The following is a 26,177-nucleotide window of genomic DNA, read 5'->3' on the forward strand; positions in this document are numbered from 1 at the left end:
CCCATTTCGTTTAAGTTCATATTTCCATCAACAATCTTTAGAATCCAATAAACAAATTCTTTGATATCTGTAGCACTTTCAACTCATTCCTAACTTGTTAATCTCATATTCTCTAGAAGTTTAAAAAATTTGCAATATTTTCATAGTTGAGAAAGGTTATTGCTGCCTTTACAATGTCGTATCTTGATCCCTTCGTGTCAACAAACATAATTTGCCTAAACTCACCTCTTAATACAACAACTTTACCATAAAAAGACTGGTTATTGTTCTCTTAATCTACAACCTTCATAATAATAATATCATAAAATAAGTATAATAAAAATACTATAAAATTGTATATATTGGTTTTAATTCTCATTTTTAGAATGATTTGATATAATATAATGTGTAGATTTTGGAACCTATTAAATAAGTTTCACGTGTAAACAAATCATTACATATTAGTTATAATAAATAATTCAAATTTTTAAATAAATAAATTCTTAAAGTAATAAGTGGAAGTCATTTTTAACAATGTTTACAGCTGTAACCATCTTTATTTTTATAATAATGAGTTTTTATTTTTTTTATGTAGATTTTGTAGAAGTAGCATTGATTTTAATTTGTGACTTTATTTGAACATTTGTTAACATATTTTAAGAAATACTTTGTTAAATTAGACCTAGTTGTAATATTTTGTATTAATGTGAGCTTGATTATTTAAATAAAAAGATAATGACAAAACCATTTTGTTCCAAATAATAATGTGAGATACTAAAAATAAGCACGTGAGATTTTCAATTTATTGAAATTGATTCTGGTTAAAGAAAATCGATAAATATTTGCAATAGATAGAGAAAAATATTTACAATATTTATTTGAAGAATTTTGTTTTAAAAAAATGATTTAAATAATAAACATGAAACAATGTCAAATAAAATATTTCATAAACCACACAAATTTAATTGTTTTCGTTTTTATTACTAATTAACTTATTTTAAAAATCAGAAAAATATTTATGGTTATATGCATATCTATTTGAATTTGTTCAATTAATAAAACATCTAAAATAAATTATTATTATTTGAGAACAAATTTAATATTTATTAATAAAAATAAATTTTATATTATAAAATAAACTAATTTTATGTTTATTATTTATATTATTACAAATATTTAAATTTTGTTTATCAATTGTTATTATTTCCATAAAGTATTTCACATTTGTTACTTCAATATTTGTTTTTTTAATATTTATTGTCTTTGTTATTTTTCATGCTAGGCATTATTTGCATTGTTCAAGAAGAGTCTTTTAACCTTTTTATTTGGGATTCTCCACTAATAATATCAAAAACAAAAAGATGAAAAAAATCGAAAAAACAAGAAACTTTGATAAAAAAATCCAAAAACAATATTATTTTTATGCTACGAAAAAAGCATAACAAATAGAGAAGGGGTGACACCATTAAATAAATTGAGTATTTATGTATTGTTGTTCCGTGCAGAGTTGAAAGAAAGAAAGAAAGAAATAATTGAAGCAGGGAAGTGTTCCCGCCAAGGCCATGAGAATGGAACGAGTGCAGTGTAGCTATGGCTGTCTGGTTAATGCTCTCGCTCTCTTTCTCTCTCTCTCTGATTCATTTGTATTGTGATCTTGATGATGAATGTGTTGATTTGATTTCAATGGAAGCAGGACGAAACGTTCAAAATTAGGAAAGAGATGTTTCACGGCCAACAGTACAGCCATATTTACTTCGCACGCCTTCATTTGATGCGAACTCTGTTGTATTCTCTCGTTCCTCATTGGAAACCTAATTTTCCCGGTACCCCACTCCTTCTTTTTCTACTATCACATCCACTTAGGGTAATATAATACTATCATATTTGTGTGTGCTGTGCTGTGCTGTTTCATTTGTTTTGAGGTTTCAAATAACTGCTTACCGGTTTCTGTTTCCAACAGTGTGCACGGTGCTGGAATTGGAAGAGGGCAAGGAATGTGTCATTGTTGGAACCCTCTACAAACACATGAAGCTCAAACCTTGTATACTTGACGAGTATTCTAAGCAGGTTCCTTTCTGTCTATACTTCATGGGTATCCCCAATATTGCATGTGTGTTTTTTAAATTTTAAGTAAATTGTAACAATATAATTAGAAAATATTACAGAGAATATTAAGAGTGAATTGTGAGTGCATTGACAGTGTAAATGTTTTTTACATGTTCATTCGATCTCAGATTGACAGTGTAAATGTTTCTTACACGTTCAATCAATCTCAGATCGACATGTATGATAATTTGTTGACATTTAAACTACCAGTCTTCAAAGTAGTATCAATGTGGATATCTGATTGGTTCACAGCGTCAAGATAGAAATTAAGTTTGAATTTAGGAAAATTTACTTGTATTGTCAATGATTTGTAAATGTTTCGTTTATGCGCAATGTAAGCTGTAGGAATTCGAGTTTTTGTTTAGGAGATGCAGAGAAGCGAAAGTGTTTTCTGGTTGAATTGCTAAAGAGGAGAAAAAATATTTATTTGGTTTAATATGGAAGCTTTTAAGTTGTGTTGTATGGTACTTTGAAGAGTATATGGTCTCGAGAGTGAGGACTTGAATTCGTTATATAAGGATGAATTGTGAGCTTTCTTCTATGAAATTTGATAATAATGTGCCGTGGTGCTGTATTTTACTATTTTTCTGCTGATAATATGCAGAAATCAGCGGTTCCACTTGTCAAGCCACATAACTTCATGCACTCGGATGATTACCTAGTTTTGGAAGATGAAAGTGGGCGGGTTAAGCTCAGTGGAAATATCATTCCGCCCTCTGAATATGTGACAGGTCTATATGATGAACTACTTATCCTGATTTAGTAAAATAGATTTGGTTATAAGAAGGCAATTATGAAACATGTGCATGTTAATTCCAATACATTAAGTTTAGTTTCCACAATTTCTTTATTTTTCCTTCTTCTGTTTGGATTGCTTTGTTTTCAGATTTGTTTAATATGAGGTACCTAGGAATAATACATGTGGCTACTTTATAGCAATGCAACTTGCCTTCTGTACAAATGACTGTCATTTGAAACATGACAATTTTATACTTACATTATCTGCAACAGGAATTGTGGTTGCTTTACTTGGAAAGGAAAGTGGGGCAGGTGATTTTTTGGTTCAGGATGTACTAGATGCTGGCTTACCCCCACAGATAGAATTTCCCCTTAAATCAGGTACCTCATTTATATCCCTTGCATTTTATAACCCAATAAAGCACACCCGTGACATTTATGGGATTTTTGCCCAGACCTTGCTTACTGATGGTAGATAATGATTTCCCATTTGAGGACGGAAGAATATTTGCTCAATTGGCATCCCGCTTTCCTGCATAAAGTGATGTTTCTGTTATCTGTTTAGTATTTGGTCAGAAGGATTTGTGCTGTTTGAAAATTTTATTATTCACAGTCTGCAATTATAAATTGTCTTCTGTTTCCCTTTTCTTATCATAGTCTCTTTCGATTTGATTGCATAAGATTTTAGTTGTATTTGCTGAAGTTAACGGAACTAGTTTCTTATCTTTTTTATATGGTCAAACTTTGATAAGTTACCCAATTCAAATATGCTGCTTGTTCATTGCTTCTCGTGCTTGTCTTAATGCAGAGATAATGAGCAACATACTTGCCATTTTATCCTTTTAACTTTACATCTTTGATCATCCATACTTCAATATTTGTTATTAAAATTTCAAATTTTAGTGAAATTATTGTCTTGAATTTTCTTTTATTTGGATTCTACAGGGGAAGACAAATACGTTGTTCTTGTGTCAGGTTTAGGGGTTGGGAGCAGCACCTCTAATTCTCTTCGGTTTCAGCTTCTCATTGATCATATCACAGCGCATTTAGGAGATGAGAAGGTTTGTCCGGTTTTTCTCTCAACTTCTCAAGTTGATAATTATGCACCATTACATTTTAACTAATAAAAAGTGACAAATTACACAGGAGCAAAGTATTGCGTCAAAAATTGTTCGAGTTGTCTTTGCTGGAAATTTAGTTGAGATACCTCAGAGACTTCTTAACGGACAGGTATTCATGTTCCTGTATAGGGAGAGAGAGATAGGAAAACAAAAGGATTTTAGAGAGAAATCGTTATTTCTGCATATGCCATTTACTACTTACGTGAGCTTTACTGTGTAAGGAGAGATCTGATTTATTACAGGAAAAGAATAGTATAACTACGAGACAATGCGAGGTTATACAAAAGTAACATAATAGAGTAATATGCACCACTAGTATCTTAATAGTTTCACTGACGAGTTTCTTTAATGATTATGCATTTTTTTCTACTATTTGGTTTCCTATGCCAATATCTCTTTACATAACAAGTTTAAACAATGCATTCAATATAATTCAATAGTTTTACCTTTTTCTTCTTCTAATAAAGTAAACACCTTCGTTTCATGGACCAAAATATGATTACCCACTATTCTCTTGTAATTTGTATTGTATAATCACCAATTAATTTTCTCTGGTATCTGAATTCCTTGATTGCACTTGCTCTCTCTTATTTGATTTAGTTGCCATAGTAATTCACTTTTGTGGAGGAATATTACAGAATCATCTGATTTGTATTAATGAATAATTAGATGAGAAGAACTAAGTTATCCTGCCACTTCTTAACATCTTAGAGTTGCATTTTAGATTCACGCACTTTAGTTGATTATATAAAGTCTTGATTGATATCCGGTTGCTAGACAGCACCCATTGCTAGCAAAACAGCTAATTGAGCTGATTACAGTAAATAATACAACCAGTTGTCTGGCATTTAATCTGTAATTTCTAATGTGATTTTTGGCCTTTTCATCAATATTTGTAAAATTTGGCTTCAAAGGATCTTGCAAAAATGTCTGAGACAATAAGGAAGCTAGACATTCTGTTGAGTCAGGTTTGTTTCATTACATTCATTCTTATGTTGTACTCCTTGTTTTTCTCAATAATTTGCCTAACTTTTACTTGCTTTTCAGATAGCTGCTGGTTTGCCTTTGGATATCATGCCAGGACACAGTGACCCTGCTAATTTCTCATTGCCACAACAGGTTCTTATATTTCTCTTTCAAGGGTTGAGTGCAGATTCTCTGCTGGGTTTTTAGTGTTGTTCCTCTACTGTGCCTTCAAAATACATTGATTTTGATATATTAAAAAAGTTTTAATATATTTTAAAATATCAAAATCAGTGTATTTTGAAGACACGGTAGAGGGATAACACCAAAAACCCAGCAGAGAATCCAAATTCTTCAAGGGTTATATATAGCCTAGGTCATATTAACATGTGCTGTTTTTCTTTGTTACTAAAATCATCACTTGCAGTCATTGCATGGATGCCTTTTCCCCGGGTCTTCCACATATAATACTTTTAGATCTTGTACAAATCCTCATTGTTTTGAGCTTGATAATGTCAGGTAAATACTCTATTCTCACTATTATTGTCTTTGTTGCTAAATGCACTATACATTGAACATGATCCTGCACTGCTTCCAGGTTTCTTGGGACATCGGGTCAAAATGTAGATGATCTTGAGAATTATTCGGATGCAAAAGATAAACTTGAATTCATGGAAAAGACATTAAGGTGGAGGCATTTAGCACCCACTGCACCTAATACTCTTGGTATGTTCATTATGTATGCCTCGATGCTTTTACTCCTTTATTATCAGTAATCTATTTTTTTTTTCTGCTTAGGTCAGAGGTTGAACATTTGTTATATTACCTGCTATTTCTGAAAAGAAGCATAGTTGTTCTTCCAAAAAATAAAATGATTTATTCTGACTTCTGTTACTAACTGTTGCCTTCTAGGGTGCTTTCCTTATACTGAGAGGGATCCTTTCTTCATTGAGAGCTGTCCTCACGTTTACTTTGTTGGAAATCAAGATAAATTTGAAACTCGGATCATAAAGGGTATTTTTATTCTAAAATCAATATTGCAGTTGCAGAAATAAAAGTTACTTTTTTTTTTCTGTTTTGCATTTACTATAATATCCCTTCCCTAAAACTTTAATTAATTTTGCTTGATGATTGCAGGATCAGAAGGGCAGTTAGTGAGACTCATATGTGTTCCTAAATTTAGTGAAACTGGAGTTGCTGTTATGGTGAGCTCCAAATCTTGCACTCTTCATTTTAACTTAGATATGGCCTTTTAATTCTTGTATAAATATATTACTCCATTAGCACATCAGTAACATGTCTCTGTTTTGGTGCTAAAGTAATGGATTGCTGTCCCTATGAACGTACTAACGAGACTCACTTTAGGCATTTCATTGCAGTCAATTAAAAGTTGAAAATGGGTTTCTTTAAATGGTTAATAAGCTTAAAATATGGTTCTTAGCTAGAATTTCAATGTTATCTTTCTCGCTGCTTTTCTCCCGCCTATTATATAATGGAGCAATTTTAAAAAGTTCAATTAAAAGAAAGAACATCAGAAAATATGTTTTTACTATTTTGACAGAACTTTCTATAGATAGAGGGTTCTCTTTTAAGAAAATCATGAAAGGTTTGGTCTTGGTATGTGCTAGATATAACTGGGTGTTTCTAAATATTTTGGTTACGGATTGGTCACGTGAGACAAACAGGTTTTGGTATGTAGATTGTTTTTTTCTACTATTATGGATAGCCGGTATATTTCCTCCAAGTCCTCCAAGCTATACGATGGTTGATATAGTTTCCAGTTTGGTTGAACGTGATGCTTGTAAATCTGTAATTTTGAAATTTAATAAATAAAATATGAAGCCCTGTTGCAATCTTTTTCTCTCCTCGTGTTATTTACTTTGTTAATATGCCAGGAACTTTACTGACCTAGTTAGGTATCTCTTGCCTTCTCTAAGAAGGTAGAAATTTTAGTTCGATCCTACTTGGTTGTCACTGATGCAATCCTGGAAGGATCTATATTTGATGAAAATGTAGTTAAGAGCAATATTAGTTGTAGGATTACTACTGCTGAAGGTTGTTTTCTCTGCTTAATGTTTGGTTGATATATTCCTGGTTTCATCTGATGTAATTCTTCTTTCCCTTTATGCAGCTTAATCTAAGGGACCTCGAATGTCATGCTCTCAGTTTTGGAACCCAATTCAGCTCATAACAGTGCAGAATGAAGTTGTTTTGGTAATTAAATCTGTAAGCTTCTAAATTTAGAGCGGTTCTAGCATGAATATAGTGTTTATATAGCTCTTTCAAACGGAGAAAATGTAGAGTAAGAAAGGTTTACCCCTGATCTATAAAAAGGGTTGAGTCTATGAGGTATTTTCAACTGAAATCAATGGTATACATACACATCCTTATTTTTTTTACTTTACACATGTTATCACATTCAAGAGCCTAATTGGCTCGTTAGGCGTAGCTAGTTAAAAACTAATAAAGCCATTACTGAAGTCATTTTGACGTGTCAGTTTTCCCCTTAAATTTGTTTGAAGATTGAAAATGTCATCCATATATATATGTAGACAGATGATTTGCATTTACATCCAATACAGGTAATGCAAAGTTTGTTTTGTTATTGTGCTGCCATGTATCCTCAGACGTAAAGGGCGAAGAACTGAAAATTGAAGCTTAAAGTTGACAAAGGCTACCTGCGTTTCTTGAGTCTAATATTTATAGTATCCTGATTTATCGATTCCCATGTCCATTTGTCTTGCTAGTTTTCAATGTAACAGTGTTTACACTTGTCCATTTTGTTTGACAATGGATATTTATAACATTTCAATGCATTTTGTTTATAAAAAATCACATTATATTCTTGCTAATTATTTTTGGATTCGTCAAATATCGAATTAGGAATCTCTGAAATACTTAAACGCCCGACACAGTTTTATTATGTTATAAATATTTTACATCTTGGAATTCATACATTGGGCGTTGTCATTTTGCACATAAGATTCTCGTCGAAAACTGTACTAATCTTATTCGTTCTTTTAATTGGGTAATTTTATAATTTAAAAATGCATAAAATTAGTAAAAGTTTCCCCATATATTGAAGAGAATTCTTCTGTTGGTGAAAGAAAAAAAATGACCACCCTAATTAACTCTTATACTAATTGTAAAAGTTAGTTTATTATATTATACATGCAATTTTTTGATTGTGACGAAGATAGTTTATTCATTATATTAGGATAAGGTAGGTAGTAGTAGTACGTCAGAGAGTAGCACTGAAACTGAAGGAGAGCGCAATTGTGGGTCCTTTCAACTTTAGTATTCTATTGTTCCCATCACAACATTCACATGCCATTCCCATCCTTAAACAACACACCACACCACACGAAAATCCAAAACCATACACAAAAATAAGAAAAATCTTACGAAAACTAAGCCAATCACAATTTATTATCCCAACCCAACGGCTATATTTTCTTCCATCTCTCATTCATTATTCTACAATTATCTCTTTCCACTTTTGCATCTCGTAACGGTCCTCATCACACAACATATATAGTCATGTTAATATTACCTTACATAACATAAATAGTGCCAATTATTGTTTCACTTCCAATGGACACTGCTAAGGTTCAACATGTGACCAAACAATCTTCGGATGAGCTTCTGAGGAAGTTTGCAGAAGTGGGTTGTGAGGAGGGTGGAAAAAGGAGGAGGAAGAAGAGGAGGGAATATGATTTCTGTGACAGCCCTTCAACAGGTGGCGCCACCGTGGTGGAAAGGAGGTCCCTTCTGCCGCCCAAGTTGACACGGAGGTCGCTGGTGCTCCGGCAGCTCAGAGTCAGAAACAAGTCATCACTCTTTGGAAACATTCATAAGGTGAGGCCTATTCAATTCATTTTCTTCAGACAAGCCATGTTTTTGGTCCATATATATGATCATTCAAGTCCCTGTAGATGGCCATTTTTTTCACTTTATGTAAATATAACAAATTTGTTATGTCAGCCAAAAAAAAACTAGTTTGGTCGAAGAAACGTATTTTTTGAAGGCCGAAATAAACACTAACTTTCAGAGCTTTGTTTTACAGACTTGGGATTGCAATGAAACTTTTGTTTGAATGTGTCTGAGAAAAAAAAATGCTGGTCTGGGTGTTTCTGAAATTATTTTTCAATTGAAACTAGAACTTTCACCTTAATGGTTTAGTGCCCAGTTTTACTAGTGCATTAAAGAGATGAAATTTGAATTTGAATTCAAAAAAAGCAAGGAATTGTTTTTACATTTTGTCTGGGTTTTTGTCCTAAAATTGAACTTTCAAAAGCAATAATAATAAAAATTATTCTGATTGATTAATTATATGAACTCCACCTTGCTGTTGTGGATAAAATAATAATGTAGGAAAAGCTATATTATAACATGCTTTATTTAGAAGGCATATTTAAGCCTGATTATGGCTTAACTTGAAGCTTCAAACTTCATAACAAAAAAATTAATCAATTACTCCCAAGAGGTAATTTTATTAATTTTGATCACTAATCAATCTTAACTGAATGTTTATTTGTCTCCATTTAAAAAAAAATATAATTATAATAGTAAATGAATTGTTTTCATGACTTGTTGCAGACATGGCGTAGAACTGTTGAAGGTGCTTCGAGAGTTTTGTTGGAAAAGCATTATAATCGCCACAAACGTTTGATCAATGACAGTGTTTAAGCTGTGTTCAGAAATTTACAGCTTCTCTTTGATGCTGCATGTGCGTTAGTTCCTGGTCAGAAGGAAAATGCAAACCTCACTACTCTATGTATATTGTCCCATTATATCTTCTTTAACTCTTTTTCATTCTTTCACTTCCAAGTAATAAAATTTATGTCCTCATTCTCCATTTTGTTACAATATCTCCTTTGAAATACTAAAAACAAATATAATTTATAAATCTTTGTTTATGTCTCTTCTAATATGTAGGTTTTCTCTATTTGAATTTGTCCAAAATACTTGAAATTATGTTTGTTGGACAATTTGCATCTCAATTATTTATAAAGGTTTTTTAAAGTTAAACAACTTGATAAAAAAATATGATTGCATCATTTTAAAAATTTATTTATGATTGCATCATTTAAAAAAAAAATATATAATACTCAGTTTTGTTTCAACGATAAAAAAAATTAATATATTTTTCAATTTTTACTTAATTAAATTTCAAATAAATTTTATTTAAGAATTTGTTGAGTTTTATTAGAAATTCGTATTTTTAAGTTGAAGGAACCGTCTTTGATATCATATTTTTTTCTAAAATTAAAGAAAGTAGTAAAAAAAAAGTTAGTACCAAAAATTCTTTTCAAGATCATTTAGTTTCTCGAAGTTAATTATTAAACAATCATTATTGGAGATGCTATTATGATTTTTTTTCTCTCGAGAAAGATAAGTTAAATTAAGTTAACGTTTTTAGTAATTCAAAAATGTAATAACAGATTCAGAAAAGGCCATTTCACATGGGACTTGTGTTAAAGAGTTTTCCTTTTAGTCTACAAGATAAAATAGCTTCTTCCATATCTAATCAAGAATCTTACAACTTCATGTTTTAAGGCACACTTATTCAATAAGACTAATATTTTATATATATATATATATATATCCACTAGTTAGCATTGAGAAATCATGATAGATATAAATCGGAATTCTCAAAGTAATTTTCTGAAAAAAATAATATATATTAATTGTCACTTCTCAATATACTTGGTTAAATTAGAGAATTCTTTATAATTTACTCAATTTTTAAATAAAATTATAAACTATCATGAAAGTAAGAGAGAAACATTAAATGTAGAAAAGTTTTCATAATGGATGATACACTAAATAATAAATCACACACTAAATTGATACATTTAATAAATTAACAAAAAATTTATTATGCTTTAACAATAATTATAAAGAATTCTTTATAATTTACTCAATTTTTTTATTGTTTCGTTAAGGGTATTCTTTCTCAAGCCACTTTTGGTTCGGCTAAGTATTCTTTATCAAATCATTCATGACTTAACCAAGTACTCTTGACTTCAGTCATTCCTAACTTAACGAGTATTCTTCACTTCAATCACTTTTAGGTTAACGAGTATTCTTTGACATTCATCAACTCCTAACAAACATATAAAGATTGTAAGTTTTATCATCTAATTCAGATCATATGTTTACTCCCTAGGAATTGATTACATCTTTCAATAAATACAAGAGTAAGCTCACTTCTCTAGGTAGTAGGATGAAACTGTTTATAGTTGTTGAACAACTTCAGCTTCTATGCATGTTCATCTTACATCTGACGTGTTTGAATATGGTCATTGCATTAAATTCAATTTTAAATGCTTTTGTTCCTTACAAACATCCCAGATGACTATCAATACACACCTCCCTTAGTAGTTTTTATTTTTTATTTTAAATTTATCTATTAAAAAAGGTTAAATCAAGTTCACTTTGTGATTGCTTTATTTTGAATTTACACTCATTGGAGCTAAATTGGATGATGAGGTGAGTTTCACAAGTTTATTAGTTGAGATGAGATATTCCAATGATAGATAATTCATCTCTTGATAGAAACAATGAGCAAATTTTCTAGAAAACAATTCTAGAAGTTGGCCAAGGAAAAATACAATTACATTTCTCATTAGATGATATCAATAATGATTCAGAAATTTCTTATACTAGTACAAAAGTTTAAAACAATGACCCATTATTTAATGCGGTTTTAGGGTTAGACACCGTGTTTCAAAATATGGTTACATTTTTTAAATTAACTTGATTTAAGAAGGCAACTATGTGTAATAGTCACATTCTTAAATCAAAATGTTTGATTTAAGAATGCGGCTATTACAAATAGTCGCCTTCTTAAAATCATTTTTTACCCTAATTCTGAAGCACACCACTTACGCTTTCATAGTTTCTTTCTTCTTAGCGCTTCCCGTTTTCTCTCTGTTTCTGCTCTGGTGTTCATATCTTCTTCTGCGGGCTTCATTATGTTCTCGTGTCATTGTAAGTTTGTTTCAACCAACTCTCTTTCTTCTTCACCAATAGTTTATAAATTTTTTTCATTTCATTTATTTGTTTGTTTTCTTGCATTGGCGAAGGGTTCTCTGGCGCTTCATTTTCTCTTATGTTTTTGCTCTTGTGCTTCCTTTCGTCTTTTGCGACCCTTCATTGTCTTCTTCGTGCCATTGTAAGTTCGTTTCGATTTCTCTTTCTTTTTCACCATTGGTTTATATATTTGTTTCTCTTATTTGTTTGTTTTCTTGTATTGGCGAAGGTCACCACTGCTCTGTCGTTGCTGCCTCCGTCGTTGCTGCCTTAGGGTTTAGGGTTTAGAGTTTTATTTTTTATTTTTAAATTTAAATAAGAATGCGACTATTTACCATAGCCGCATTTATAAATGGCATTTAAGAATGCAGCTAAATAGCCGCCTTCTTATCTCTTGTATTTACTGTTGAAGATGGTTGTTGCCCCTTCAAGATTGTGTTTGATGAAGACTTTTATGTACATTTCATGTGTATTTTTTGCTTTGCTTTAAGTGTGTCTTAGGTAGTGCTTAGAGGTTGTTTAAGAGTGGGCTTTTTGCTGAGTAACTCACCTCCTAACCACTGGCCATGTGATAAGAACAAACATAAGTTTTCTTAAGCTGTTTTTCACATGTTTTACAAAAAACACATTTACTGCATAAAAATAAATCTGTTCTTTTCTAAATAAACAGATTCTTTTTAACTGATGCCTTGGCTAAGTCCTGTGAAAATTAGATTTTGTGCATCATGTATTTTGACTAGTCTTCTACCTTTCAAAACGATTGTGTTTAAATAGTTAAGCTTTTCTGTTTTCGTTTTGAAAAATAAATCTGTTCATCTGTAAATGAATAGATTCTTTTTGTCTCTGGTGCCATATCTAGCTTAAACGTTTTTCAGTTTTATCTCTGTACCAGAATGGTTGACTAAGTCTCCTCACTTAACAAATTCTCTAACTACTTTTGAAAATAAATCTGTTCATTTTATTCTCAATCTGTTCATTTTATAACAGCTTTAATTGTTTTTCAAAATTCTGTTATAAGTTGGTTTTCTATAAAATGAGAACTTGTTTTTGAGTTTAAACATCGTTCATACATTTGTAAAAACAAGTTTTACAACAGAGAATTAAGAGTTTACAAAAAATTAGCATTTGTTTTTCAAAGATTTCGAAAATTACAAAGTGTTTGTTCTTGGTTTGGTTCCAAAAGCTTGGTGTGAGGTGTTGCTACTGTTCTAGCAATCTTGCCTACTGGTTTAAGGCATATCTTTGTATCCTCAATCAGGTGTAGTCGTTTCACTTTTCATTTCTTGTAATAGTTTGGTTGAACACCCTTCTTGATAGGTTTTCTTGAAGAGTGTGTGTGAGCTGAAATAGGTTTTTTCAGCAAGAGTACCTAAGTTCTTGTAGGTTTCAAGAACAGTGGGAATTGTGTTTGTTTGTATTGTGATTTAGTGAATTTCACCTTGGTTTAGGTGAAGACTGGATGTAGCTCAGTTGAGTGAACCAGTATAACTTCCTTGTGTTCATTCTCTCTCAATCTCTACAATTAAGTTTCTGCATAATTGATAAAACAACAAAGAAATGAATCTGTTCAATTAAAAATAAATCTGTTCTTTCTGGGTACGGTTCATATTGTTCTTAATTTCTAGAAAACTGGTTGATTTCAATAAGAACCCTTATAATATGTTAAAAGCCATTAGAACATGTTGATTGTAATAGATCACTCAATAAACTGTCAAGCCATTAATTGAACCTTAATCACTTCACCGTTTTTTTATATTTTTGCACCAGTGTTAGTGCAAGTGAATTTCTCTAATATATGTCAAGTAGGAACACTTACGTTAATGGTGCAATTCGCTTTCATTATTACGGGTATGATTAATTTTTTTATTATGTATATAGGTAATTTTTGGGTACATGAAACAAATTTATTCATTGAAATTCTTTCGAACTAGCACGACTTCATATCTACGAGAAAGAAGTCGTTAGAGAGAATAATGAATTTGATTATTATTATAAAGTCGTGGGTTACCTACACGAGTTTGTTAAGTTTAGAAATTAATTAATTGAAATTGTTGATGACTATTTTACAGAAAGTATATCGTGTTAAAAGTAATAGTTAGTCCCTAAGGACGGATATTGAACCTATAAGGAATAATTGAATTATAAAGTATAAGTTTCACTAAATAGAAGACAATAAGTAAAAGTTTGTAGGATTTTTGTTATGAATGATTGTAAGAATGTAAATAAAGTAAAGTAAAGAGTTGTTAATTCAATTGGAAAAAATGAGATTGAGGTTCATCCTTCTTACTCTTTTTAATTTTGAAAAACATAATAATATTCTATCCTTGGATTGATATTGATGCCCATATAAAATTCATTTATATGGATTTCTTGCATATAAAATTATTAAGAAAGTTTTCAAATATTGATTTCTCACATATTTATAAAAAAATATTTATCTTTACGATTAGATGTTGATTGCAATTAAAATTTCAAATTTATTCCTAGCATTCAAATATGTTAAGCATTGTCATTTAGGTCAGAAACTTATAAGTATTTTTCAGTCAAATATAAGGATCAAAATCATGGTAAACAAGCCTTCCGAATAAAATGACAATATCAATCATCAATTAAGAACATAATATTATATTTCAATATCACCTCAATACATAAGAGCCTTAACAGATTACTCTCAATTCTAAAGGATAGAATTAGCCACTCATGTTGGTTGTTACAAGCATGGAAAACAAGAAAATAAGATTCAGGATGTTTCTCCTTGACAGCTACCTCCTCTAGGGTTTTTTTTATCACTTTATATTCTTCAATAATGTCTAGGGTTACGTCTCACACCTCATATTTAACCTAGTTGAGCTTGGGCTAAGTGACTAATCGTCTGGCTGTGATTGGGCGAGTTAGACGAGAAAAAACCCAATCTCTTTAGAGTGGTCTCGCCTGAGTGAGAATAAGCTCGTTTGGACAAGTTCCTCTAGAAGGCTTAAGCGAGTTTGAGTGAATGTTGGGGCATTCTAGTTTTCCCTTTTTATCTTGTATATATTCCTTTAGCTCTTTCATCTCAATTTCCCCATAGAATCTTGAGATTAACACAAATTTGGGAATAAATCATTCTTATTCATATTATAATCACAAAATATGTAAAAAAATAAATAAATTCATAAATTAAGGGTTAAATTGTATTTATTTTATCAACAAATACCCAAGTGTCTGTATTTTAATATGTAATATTACTGAGATATGACACTTATCAGTTGTAGGCATGTTGAACGATCCGGGTTTCAAAAAACATGTTTCTCCTAAATGGCTCCAGTTGATTTGAAAATTCAACTTCTTTGGGAGTCGTGCATGTGTTTAACGAGTTTGGTGATTGTGGTACATTTGGTTTATTTCTTAATTGAGTCATGCATTTGGTTATTTGAGCCATGATACAACAATTGGTGGTTTCGTAGTGCATTTGATTATTTGAACCATGGTACAACAATTGGTGGTTTCGTGGTACATGGATGAGTCATTACTTTAATTATTGGAATTTGGCAAAGATTATTAGTTTGGAATTTGGCAAGACGACATCCCGGATAATTTGGTGACAGCGAATAATCTTTAAATTTTTATTAATTACTATTAATTAATATAATTAAATGATATTAATTAATATAATTGAATGATAGTAGTTAATGAAAATAATTATAAAAAAAATAAAAAATAAAAATCAGCAAAAAATGAAAAAAAAATAATTATAAAAGAATGAAAATATTGTTTATTAATATATTTTGCAATTTCTGTTTATTTATTACAGCTATAATTTTTTAAATGTAGGTAATTGTATGAAATTTATTTATTGCGGATTTAAAATAAGAAAAAATATTACGTTAAGTCATGTAATAGAATAGAGATAGAAATTAAATAGTAAGATAAAGTTATCAATGAAATATGAATAAGTAATTAAATAAATAATGTGATAAAAAAATAAAAATTGTTGTATAATAGATATATGGGAACTTTTTTAGGTTTATTGTGATATTCATTACTATATAATATGAATATTTTTTAGATTAATTTGATATTGACTAATTGTGTATACGATTAATAGTTAGTTTTTCAAAAAAAATTGTTGCATAGGACTCAATCTTTGTTTTGATTTTGATTTTTTATTTTTTTAATAATTGTTTTTATTAACTATTATCATTCAATTACATTAATTAATTAATTAGTTACGAGTTTTAGAGTATGAAATAATTGATAACTAATTAGATATCAATATAAAATTTAATTTATAAATTTTATTATTAATTAGTTACGAGTTTTAGAGTATGAAATAATTGATAGCTAATTAGATATCAATATAAAATTTAATTTATAAATTTTATTAATAATAAAGACTACTTATATATTAATAATTTTTTTAGTGTCTACATAGTATATAATTTAGTCAATATAGTGACTAATTATTTTTTCGTCTCTAAGACTGTCTATTTAATGTCGTGGTGATATTTGATAAATTTAATTAAATATTTAAGAAAATGGTCCATATAAGAAAATGTTTAGAGAAAATAAAAAGAAATCGTAAGTGGATTTGAGAGTGAAAAAAAAAATGAAAAGAAATTGAGTAGAAAGTCAGACCCTAAAATTAAATCCTAAAGTTTAATTTGTGTAAACTGCTTTTAAAATAACAACACAACAAAGATTATAGATTAAAAGAATGAAAGAAATTTATAATAATAGAATTATTTGTCTTAACTAATGATTGAATAATTAAATTTTTAATTCTATAATTAAATTTTAGAATGTATAAAGTTCATTTGATTTATTATAATATATTATTTATGTACAATACTATATACAAATATCAGATACACACGCTCATAAATACTTAAATTTTACAAATTATATTTTGATGACATAAATTATTTTAAACTACTTTTGATAATAAATTAATTTTAATAGTAGGTTCATTATTTCTTGAATTATGTTTTCATGTTGTTCTTTTGAAACTACGTGATGTGATGTGAATGTCTTCAAAAGACATATTTCTTATTGTGCTAAATTATATTACTTAACTTGTGTTATTTGGAATACAAAAAGTTATACACCAAAAGAATGAAAGAAATTTATAATGATAAAATTATTTTTCTTAAATAATGATAAAATAATAATATTTTTTTAATTTTATAATTAAATTTTAGAATGGATAAAAAATATTAATTTATTATAATATATTATTTAGTTGTTCAGTACTATATTATACATGTATTAGATACAAACATTTGATAAATACTTGTATTTTACCATTAAATTTTTTATTACATGAATTATTTTAAGTTATTTTAAAATACTGAATAAATATTTTTTCTATCTTGATAATAGGTTTAAATTTTATTAGTTCTTGAATTATGTTTTTTTTGTTCTGTTAGATTCCAAATACATAAAATTTTCCCAATTTTGTTCTTAGTCATTAATATAATTTTTTCAAAATATTAACTGCACAACATAAATGTATTTTTTTTAGTATATTTTATAGTTTGTAATAAATGTATAAATTCAATTTAATATTATTTTAGTACCTGTAAAATTTATTTTATTTCGTGAATTATGAAAAATAAAAATGTGCCGTGTAATGCACGGAAAGAGATAAACTAGTCCTCTATAAAATCACCTGCTTAAACACCATTTTCATCATTTCATTTTCAACACTAGTCTCTTCTATAAGATCTTCATTCTTGTTTTGGAATTTTAATTTCACTACCAAACTCTCTCTCTCTCTCTCTCTTCTCTCTTGACCACTGTCACAAGTTCTTGCATGAACTTCTAGCACATCAAGAAGGAGAGGTTAGTCCAACTGTGATCTTTCTATTCTTTTACAAAATTTGACATGCATTGCAATTTCTCATTCTTTCATGCTTTTCTTTATCTTTCTTGAAAAGTTAAATTTTGTTCTCTGCTTTTTGTTCTCTGCATTTTGTTCTGTTCAAGCTCAATTTTCAATCTTTGCTCACACCCTTCTTTAACTTCCAATTCTTGCTTTTAATACCACTCTAATCACAATTTTTGTTCTTCTGGGTGTTGATCTTGGAATTCAGTAGGTACCAAAGTTTGGGTCTTGTCAGTTCCACCTTGAGGATTTTCCCGCCAAGAATTTAGTCAATGTTGATGTTTACCTGGATTTCAAATATAGTTTTTTCGTGCTTCAACTCTTTGAGGCACTATGCACGAATGGACAGTGATGATGAAGATGAGTCTTCCTCCACTGGAAACTCGCTTATGTGGCGTAGAGACCTTCAGAGGCATTCTTGTGGTGAATTCTCCTTTGCTGTGTGCCAGGCAAATGGAGAAATTGAAGACTATAGCCAAGTTGAAATTGGCTCTAATGTGCTCTTTGTTGGGATTTATGATGGTCATGGTGGTCCTGAAGCTTCCAGGTTCATTAGAAATCGCATCTTCCAACACATAATAAGTGAGTCTTGAGAGTTTCTATGGATGGTTTTGCTTTGAATTTTGGAATCTTCTGGCTGAGTGTTTTCCTATTTTTTTATTTTATACTTTCTTGTTGTTATCTGGTTCTATTTTTGTTTTGTTTTCATTGCATGTTCTTTTGCTGCTGTAAGAAACTGCATGAAGTTCAGTTTGCTTTCTGATGCTTTTCTTTTTGGCTTCCTCTTCTCTGTGTTCATTTCCTGCGTGAACTAGTGTTTTCTGTTTCTGAAAAAATTGAGGAATGAAAAATGAATGAAAAGATGAACCTGAAATTCAAAGGAACCAAGTGGTGATTATATATCAACGGATTTCTGCTATACTTTCTTGTGTATACTTATAATTATGTGTAAGATATGGAAACATTAACTTCTGCATTTCAGGATAAAAAAATGGTAAATTGGTAAATCATGAGACAAATTTATCTGCCAATTTAGGATCGATATGTTTTATGAGATTTTATATTGCCTGCTTTTATTTTCTTAAATTTCCATTTTAGTTTTAATTTGTGTGTAACTAGTGAGTTAACATGTAAAATAATATAAATATGCTTATTTTATTTTGCCATGCTGTTGTTGATGTTCATTGGTTACAGGGATTGCTCAGGAAAGTAGAACTCTTTGTGAAGGAACTCTGAGAGAAGCTATTGCTGCTACTGAGGATGACTTTATGACTATTGTTAGTAGGAGTTTTAGGATAGATTCCTCAATGGCGCAAGTTGGTTCCTGTGTTCTGGTTGGTTTGATCTGGAGAGGGATTCTATATATCGCCAATCTTGGAGACTCCCGTGCCGTCGTTGGTTGTGCTGGTAGATGTAACTCCATCATTGCTGAACAGTTGACTAGAGACCACAATGTCGGTAGGGAGGATATTAGACAAGAACTTAGGGCTTTGCATCCAAATGATCCAGATATTGTAGTCATGAATCGTGGAGCATGGCGTGTTAAAGGCATCATCCAGGTTTTCTTTTGCTTTTACCTTCAGAATGGGTTTCTAGTAATCTGCCTCTTTGATTCTTTATGGAACTTTTTTCCTGTACTTTTCATGTGTAATGACTCCATGGATAAACTGATTGTGATTTGTGACATTGCTCTCCATCTTTTGTTAACAGCTTCCTGTAATACATGATAATTGACCCTGGTTGTTGCAAAACTAATAAATGTTATATGAAACGTAGTAGGCTCTGTTACAACTCACTATTTTGTGTCATGATTATCTTTTGGCTCATTTGAGTTGGTGGAAACTATAACTAGTTATTGATTATGTGCGAACTGCTGAGGTTTGAGATTTATTTCTGCGTTTCAATTGTGTTCACTTCTAAGATAGTCTTTGAATCAGTAGTATAACACTGTAATAACATACGGTTTTCTTTTTGACACAAAAACTGGTATCAGGTATCCAGAACCATAGGAGATGCATATCTGAAGACGCCACCATTCTCTCTCGATCCAACATTCCCTCATATCCCGAGTGGACCTCTCGCTGAACCTGTGCTGTCTGCAGAACCATCTCTATTTTCAAGAATTTTGCAACCCAATGACAAATTTCTTATATTTGCATCCGATGGACTTTGGGAACACCTGTCAAATCAGAAAGCAGCTGAGATTGTTAATCGTTATCCACGAAATGTATGTTTTTCTGTACTTGTCCTTATATTATCTTCACCCTTGTATGAATGAAAATGTTCTTATGCCATGGTTCCAGGGGATTGCAAGAAGACTTGTTAAGACTGCATTAAAGGAGGCGGCTAGAAGAGCGAGGATGGAATATAGGCAGCTTCTGAACGTGAAGGAGGGAGCCAGACGGGTTTATCATGATGACATTACTGTGATTGTTATCTTCTTACGCCAAGAAGCAGATGTTAATGTGCCAGAGTTGTCCGTAAGAGCCTTCGTTGACGCGTCTGGACCATCAAGTTTTCGAACTTTAGGTGATTTGTTGATGCCGTGATTCAAGGATTGTTTTTTCCAGAACTACAGCAAATAAAGTTGATTGGCTCAAAAGGAAACCAATAATCTGTAACATAACACTTACATACAGTTTGCAGCATACTATTCTCCATTTTGAGCACATACATTGCCACCTTATCAAGGTTATTTTACTGTTAAAACTATAATTCCTGTTTCTGAAACTCATTTGCTTCTCATTGGATTAGAAGGCTTTTTCTATTTTGAATGCTAAACCGTTTATCACGCAGTCTTGAAATACACATTAGGAACACTGCCATTTGCTCCACTCCCAAGGTTTCATTACATTTAAACGGGATAAAAGAAGAGCAAGTGGGTGTCAGTTATAAAAGTAGCACCGCACTATTGTTTTATTATTGACTTTTTTTTTCTAATTCTTTTTCGTAACGAAAATTCTTACAAAATCAACCTAAAAAGAAGAGGATCTTACATCATCACCGATGAATCAATTATCTGATCTGTATCATTAAATTTCTTAAAAATTCTGAACTTTTTATTTGGTCTCGTTTTTAGTTTTTAAAACAATTCTTTATAAAACTTTTTTCTTTATAGAATGATTTCTATTCATTTTTCATTTCTCAGTTGATTTATTAAATATCACGGGTTTTTCCCCAATGTTAAGAGTTTTACTTTTATTCTTACATATTGTGAGTTTTTTCATTTAATTTTCAATTTAATAGGTCCTTGTGGAAATTTTGAACTATTTAGAGAGCTTGAATTGAAAAAATAAACAAAATGAATCACTTAGTGACCAAATATATTTTATGAAAAGCTTATTTGAAAAAATAGAAAAATGAAGATCAAATAAGAAAATTACATTTTTTATGGATTAAAATCTTTGATTAAATCCTCTGTAATAATGGACTTATGGACATGTAAAGTAGCAGGAAAATGATTTTTCTTATAATAATAGTGGAATTATAGTCATTTAAACATGCAGTCCCAAAAGGGAATTACTCTTTGGTTCCATTAGAAAGAAATTTTCAAACAGTCAGAGGAATGAATACAATAACCACTCAGTTTTCAAGTTTCAAGCTCAGTAAAGCTGGATAAAGTAATAAAGTTAAAAAAATAACAAACTTTAAGTTAAAGTGAAATTAAAATATGAAAAAGCAGATTCTAGAATGAAGAAGAAAGTAAAACATGATACCCATTTTGAAATACTCAAAGCACACTAACGCAACGCAACCGAAGTCATTTTGGATATTCATCTCTACGACATCACACCACAACTATTCGAAAAAGATAATTTATTTTAATCTAATGTTATATATTATTTTTGGTAAAAAAAACTATTTTCTCAACATTTTAATAAAATCAATCATAATGTAAAACATATTCTTTATAAAATAAAGTTAGAAAAAAAGATACACGAGATCTAAAATTCACCATCAGTAGAAGGTTGCACTCGTCCTCCCTTGTGTTGTGAGACTGTATTCCCTGGATTTTAGTTTGCCGATAAAAAAAATCCCTGGATTTTAGTATTTCCTTAATATCGACAACTAAAATAAAAACAAGAATGACAAATGGGTTCAACTTCTGTGTTTTTTTTTTTTCTGTTTTAACACATTAAACAAGATAATTTGAATTAGAGTTTCCAAGTTTGCCTTAAATTTGGGAAGGAACGAATGGCCATGAGAGAGTAAAAACCCACAATTGAGCTTGACTGAAATTGCAGGGAAGAAATTCCCCATATTGATTGAAAAAAGAACATGCTTTTACTAAAAGCTTTGTCGTTTCTTACGCTAAGTAGTACACCAGCATAATTTTAACAGACTGGTATATAACTTTATAGGGAACAAGTAAATACCAAGCTGGCAAATTGACAGATGAACTGAGATAAACATCAAATGTGGTGATAAAATATTGGACTGTGATAAAAAAAATCACATTTTCGTTGCAGAAAATTATAAATCACGCAAGTACCAGACCACTGCGTTAATCAGAATACTTCATAAAAAGAATTTGTTGATTCAACCAAACCAAAACGGTAACAATGCACATCTCTTCTACTACAACAAAACGGGGAAAAATTGAATCTTACATATCTTGCCAGCCTTCATGCTCTTATCTCAACATATCAAAGAAAGGAAAACACAAAAACATGATAAAAGGAATGGTAAAGAGTAGGAAATGCAAGTTCCTCAACCACTTGATGGTATTTTTGTAGTATTCGTATAAATAGTAATTTCCCTGGTCCAGCTTTCATACTCCATGATTATAACTTAGAAGCATTTCCTGTGTACGATTGATGGCCCAGATTCATCATACTCTGCCTTCGCAATCCACATCTGCAGACGGGAGAGAAAACATTAAAAAGGAGTACACTAAATTTGCTACTTTCAATGCTTTGAGTTGGCTTCAGCAAGTGCTTGCTCTAGCTACGTATTTTAAACGAAAAATAATATATTTTAAACTAATTATATTCCCTTCATCTATAGCTACGTATTATGTTTGATATTTCCTCTAATTTTCTCATAATATTTATTTTATTAAACTTTCTACATATTATTGAAATACAATTTCCCAAGTTATATGCTGTATTAACATTCCAAATTCAACAGCTTCACTCATGCAATTATGGTGATGCATGCAGTTTACCTGTTGGAAGGTGCTGAGGGAAGCCAAGATGGAGCCTCCAATCCAGACACTGTACTTCCTCTCTGGTGGTGCTACAACCTTAATTTTCATGCTACTTGGAGCCAATGCTGTAATCTCCTTGCTCATCCTATCAGCAATGCCTGGGAACATTGTTGAACCACCACTCAAGACAATGTTACCATATAGATCCTTCCTAATGTCGACATCACACTTCATGATAGAGTTGTATGTTGTCTCGTGAATGCCAGGAGATTCCATCCCAATCATGGATGGCTGGAACAGAACTTCGGGGCACCGGAATCGTTCAGCACCAATAGTGATCACCTGCCCATCAGGAAGCTCATAGCTCTTCTCAACGGCTGAGCTAGTCTTGGCAGTTTCCAATTCCTGCTCGTAATCAAGAGCAATATAGGCCAGTTTCTCCTTCATGTCCCTCACAATTTCCCGCTCTGCAGATGTGGTGAAAGAGTAACCACGCTCGGTCAGGATTTTCATGAGGGCATCGGTGAGATCACGCCCTGCAAGGTCCAAACGCAAGATTGCATGCGGGAGGGCATAGCCTTCATAGATAGGAACCGTGTGACTGACACCGTCTCCGGAGTCCAGAACAATACCTACAACAAACATCATAGAAAAATCAACTCATTTCATTCAATACCAAGTCATGTCAACAAATCGAAATCATCATACATCATAGAAACATTCATGATAAAAACACATCGAAATAAACCAAAAGTTTAACTTCTAAACATATTCCCACAACTTCCCCCTCACTACCATGCAACAATCGGAACTCTTTTAGGCTTCAAGGGTGTATTGATTTTTTATTTGATTACAACAACAAGGAATCCTTGCAGTTTAGTTCAATGATAGCGTGATCCATGTAACCGATCTCTCTTCTTGGCGGCGTAATAGAAAAGTAAGGATCAGTTTGGTACCATGTCATGATCCAAAAAACCCAGAAGCTTAAACTAACATGCAAAGACACACGGACCCAGTTCGGATTAGTTTGGAGCTCATGCAAGCCATTTCAATTGAGACAAACACATGATCGGTAACTTCACAAAACATCAAGTTAGATGAGAAAGACAGATCAACAGTTTCACAGCATATCTACAAAACTGGCAGCCACAACATGCATGTTACACCAAATAAACAAGAATCAAGAAAGGTTGATGAAGATCAGTTACCAGTTGTACGGCCACTAGCGTAAAGGGAAAGCACAGCTTGGATGGCAACATACATAGCAGGAGTGTTGAAGGTCTCAAACATGATCTGAGTCATTTTCTCACGATTAGCCTTAGGATTAAGCGGTGCCTCGGTGAGAAGCACGGGGTGTTCTTCAGGAGCCACACGAAGCTCATTGTAGAAAGTGTGATGCCAGATCTTCTCCATGTCGTCCCAATTACTCACAATCCCATGCTCAATAGGGTATTTCAGAGTCAAAATACCCCTCTTCGATTGAGCCTCGTCCCCAACATACGCATCCTTCTGCCCCATCCCAACCATCACCCCAGTGTGACGTGGGCGTCCCACAATGCTAGGAAACACCGCCCTCGGAGCATCATCTCCGGCAAAACCAGCCTAGCAGACAAATTTCAACAACATTCACGTCATCAATAAAGAAAATTCAATTTTCTAACAGATCCTCAACAACATTCCGTTGATCTGAGTGAAACTGAGTTCGGATCTCGAATTCGAGTTTTGTTAATGAAGAAAATGATCGAATAAGACCACACCAAAGATGATCGGTTAGGTTTCAATTTCAATTAACCATCTATAAAACCGGTAAAAATTAAAAGTAAAAAAAAAAAAAACTATGATCTCATTTACTCATACCTTGACCATTCCAGTTCCATTATCGCAGACGAGGGGTTGAATATCCTCGGCATCGGCCATTGTCGTTTAAGGTAAGGACGTTTGTTGCTGCAAAAACACACAAAAGTTGCGTTAATCGGTGGGTGGCTGTTCTTATCGGGCGAACGAAAGAGCAAGAGAGAAGTACCTGCGGAAAGAAGGAATGTGTGTGCGACAACGTGTGTGTATGAGAGTGTGTCGTGTTTTTTCGAAGTTTGTGAAATTTGTGTGTGTATGTGTGTGGCTGAGGTACCCGCCCTGTGGTTTAAAAAAGGAAGGTATGGTCAAATGAAATTCGCCTCAAATGAAGCGCAAATTGCACGTCCTAGGATCCTGACCGTCCATTGCGAATATCGCATCCACGGGCCACATTTGTTGTTGGAAATAGCTGGCACTCTTGCGCTTTTTCTTACTTTCCAGTTACACCCCTTTCGCTTCTCCAATAACCTCACCTCATCTCTATTATTCATTTTCATTATTCCACTTTTCTTGTTTCCATTATTCATCCTATTTTTCTTTTTTCCATTATATCATTTTTAGTTTATCCAAATTTTATGCATAAATAAAAAAAAATCATATAAATTAATCGCTAAACGGATTCAATATTATTTTAAAAAATTATTAGTTTAATATTCCTATTATATAGAAAATAACATCAAGATTACTATTAGTTACATAATAACTCTACACAATGAACATTTAATAAGAGAATAAATCAATATTACTTTTTGAGAAACACACGTCTTATCCCATCACTGAGAAATTATAGTAAGTTTAATATTTTTTATAATAATTATATTAAAAGTCAGATATTTACAATTGAATTAATGACACTTTAAACCTGCTTTAAAATCTGAATTCATTAACATTAAACACGCAAAAATGTTAAACTCGTTACATATTACGAGTTTAATGAATGTAAAGTAGTTTTAATTATTATTTAATAAAGAATTTTAGTACATGATAAAATTATTAAATTTTATAATAATTAGTTAACATGTGTGACCCTCGGACATACTTTAATAATTATTACAAGTAAGCTATATTTAAAGAACACTAAGTTTTATTTTTTATATTATTCATTTTTTATTTTTAGTCCTCTTTTTTCATTATTTCTAACTTATCACAATTTTAAATTCATTTACTGTTTAAAAATGTATAAATATAAAAGTTAAATTTTACAAAAATAGATTGAAATTTTATATTGAAATTTTATATTAAAAAATTGTTTTAATCAATAAACATTGTATATTGTTATCTTATTATCGATTAAAAGTGATATACTAAATTTCATTCTTTTATTAAAATTTTATTATAATCAATAAACATTTTAGCTTAATCAAGA

At 31.2% G+C, this 26,177-nt stretch overlaps 4 protein-coding genes across 8 annotated transcripts; 3 read left to right on the forward strand and 1 right to left on the reverse strand.

Moving 5' to 3' along the window:
* The first annotated feature begins 1,446 nt into the window (after positions 1-1,446).
* Positions 1,447-7,759, forward strand: LOC137814133 (DNA polymerase delta small subunit-like). 3 transcript variants are annotated; one of them, XM_068616707.1, is made up of 15 exons: positions 1,447-1,580; positions 1,673-1,802; positions 1,940-2,046; positions 2,690-2,816; positions 3,097-3,204; positions 3,769-3,884; positions 3,970-4,053; positions 4,859-4,912; positions 4,992-5,063; positions 5,335-5,426; positions 5,506-5,633; positions 5,820-5,921; positions 6,045-6,112; positions 7,039-7,133; positions 7,490-7,759. In XM_068616707.1, the coding sequence occupies exons 1-14, from the start codon at positions 1,542-1,544 to the stop codon at positions 7,096-7,098; spliced, it is 1,287 nt and encodes a 428-aa protein (XP_068472808.1). In that variant the 5' UTR covers positions 1,447-1,541; the 3' UTR covers positions 7,099-7,133; positions 7,490-7,759. The 3 variants fall into 3 exon arrangements, with proteins under 3 accessions (XP_068472808.1, XP_068472807.1, XP_068472809.1); XM_068616706.1 differs by having other exon boundaries at positions 7,039-7,121; XM_068616708.1 differs by having other exon boundaries at positions 7,039-7,121; positions 7,535-7,759.
* Positions 7,760-8,501: 742 nt separating this feature from the next.
* LOC137816019 (uncharacterized) lies at positions 8,502-9,596 on the forward strand. Its single transcript, XM_068619121.1, has 2 exons — positions 8,502-8,765; positions 9,507-9,596. Exons 1-2 carry the CDS (start codon positions 8,502-8,504, stop codon positions 9,594-9,596), a joined length of 354 nt encoding a protein of 117 aa, XP_068475222.1.
* An 8,038-nt stretch (positions 9,597-17,634) lies between these two features.
* On the forward strand, positions 17,635-20,481 carry LOC137816174 (probable protein phosphatase 2C 43). Of its 2 annotated transcripts, none has more exons than XM_068619256.1 (5): positions 17,635-17,765; positions 18,020-18,390; positions 19,003-19,367; positions 19,802-20,035; positions 20,112-20,481. In XM_068619256.1, exons 2-5 carry the CDS (start codon positions 18,081-18,083, stop codon positions 20,355-20,357), a joined length of 1,155 nt encoding a protein of 384 aa, XP_068475357.1. In that variant the 5' UTR covers positions 17,635-17,765; positions 18,020-18,080; the 3' UTR covers positions 20,358-20,481. The 2 variants fall into 2 exon arrangements, with proteins under 2 accessions (XP_068475357.1, XP_068475355.1); XM_068619254.1 differs by having other exon boundaries at positions 17,640-17,765; positions 18,017-18,390.
* Positions 20,482-22,325: 1,844 nt separating this feature from the next.
* LOC137814134 (actin-3) lies at positions 22,326-25,121 on the reverse strand. Of its 2 annotated transcripts, none has more exons than XM_068616709.1 (5): positions 24,981-25,121; positions 24,815-24,901; positions 24,166-24,559; positions 22,976-23,589; positions 22,326-22,665 (listed from the first exon to the last, which is right to left on the reverse strand). In XM_068616709.1, the coding sequence occupies exons 2-5, from the start codon at positions 24,872-24,874 to the stop codon at positions 22,600-22,602; spliced, it is 1,134 nt and encodes a 377-aa protein (XP_068472810.1). In that variant the 5' UTR covers positions 24,875-24,901; positions 24,981-25,121; the 3' UTR covers positions 22,326-22,599. The 2 variants fall into 2 exon arrangements, with proteins under 2 accessions (XP_068472810.1, XP_068472811.1); XM_068616710.1 differs by having other exon boundaries at positions 22,326-22,670.
* Between the last annotated feature and the right edge of the window lie 1,056 nt (positions 25,122-26,177).

Source organism: Phaseolus vulgaris, chromosome 1 (assembly GCF_000499845.2).
Source record: "Phaseolus vulgaris cultivar G19833 chromosome 1, P. vulgaris v2.0, whole genome shotgun sequence".
NCBI lineage: Eukaryota > Viridiplantae > Streptophyta > Magnoliopsida > Fabales > Fabaceae > Phaseolus > Phaseolus vulgaris.

Coding starts and splice junctions, on each gene's coding strand:
- LOC137816174 (XM_068619256.1), top strand. CDS start 18,081: ATGTTGATGTTTACCTGGATTTCAAATATAGTTTTTTCGTGCTTCAAC. Junction 19,368..19,801: donor GTGTTAAAGGCATCATCCAG/GTTTTCTTTTGC, acceptor AACTGGTATCAG/GTATCCAGAACCATAGGAGA. Junction 20,036..20,111: donor TTAATCGTTATCCACGAAAT/GTATGTTTTTCT, acceptor CCATGGTTCCAG/GGGATTGCAAGAAGACTTGT.
- LOC137816019 (XM_068619121.1), top strand. CDS start 8,502: ATGGACACTGCTAAGGTTCAACATGTGACCAAACAATCTTCGGATGAG. Junction 8,766..9,506: donor TCTTTGGAAACATTCATAAG/GTGAGGCCTATT, acceptor GACTTGTTGCAG/ACATGGCGTAGAACTGTTGA.
- LOC137814133 (XM_068616707.1), top strand. CDS start 1,542: ATGAGAATGGAACGAGTGCAGTGTAGCTATGGCTGTCTG. Junction 1,803..1,939: donor TTGGAAACCTAATTTTCCCG/GTACCCCACTCC, acceptor TGTTTCCAACAG/TGTGCACGGTGCTGGAATTG. Junction 3,205..3,768: donor AGAATTTCCCCTTAAATCAG/GTACCTCATTTA, acceptor TGGATTCTACAG/GGGAAGACAAATACGTTGTT.
- LOC137814134 (XM_068616710.1), bottom strand. CDS start 24,874: ATGGCCGATGCCGAGGATATTCAACCCCTCGTCTGCGATAATGGAACT. Junction 24,560..24,814: donor ATGGAACTGGAATGGTCAAG/GTATGAGTAAAT, acceptor TTTGTCTGCTAG/GCTGGTTTTGCCGGAGATGA. Junction 22,671..22,975: donor CCCTCAGCACCTTCCAACAG/GTAAACTGCATG, acceptor TTCTCTCCCGTC/TGCAGATGTGGATTGCGAAG.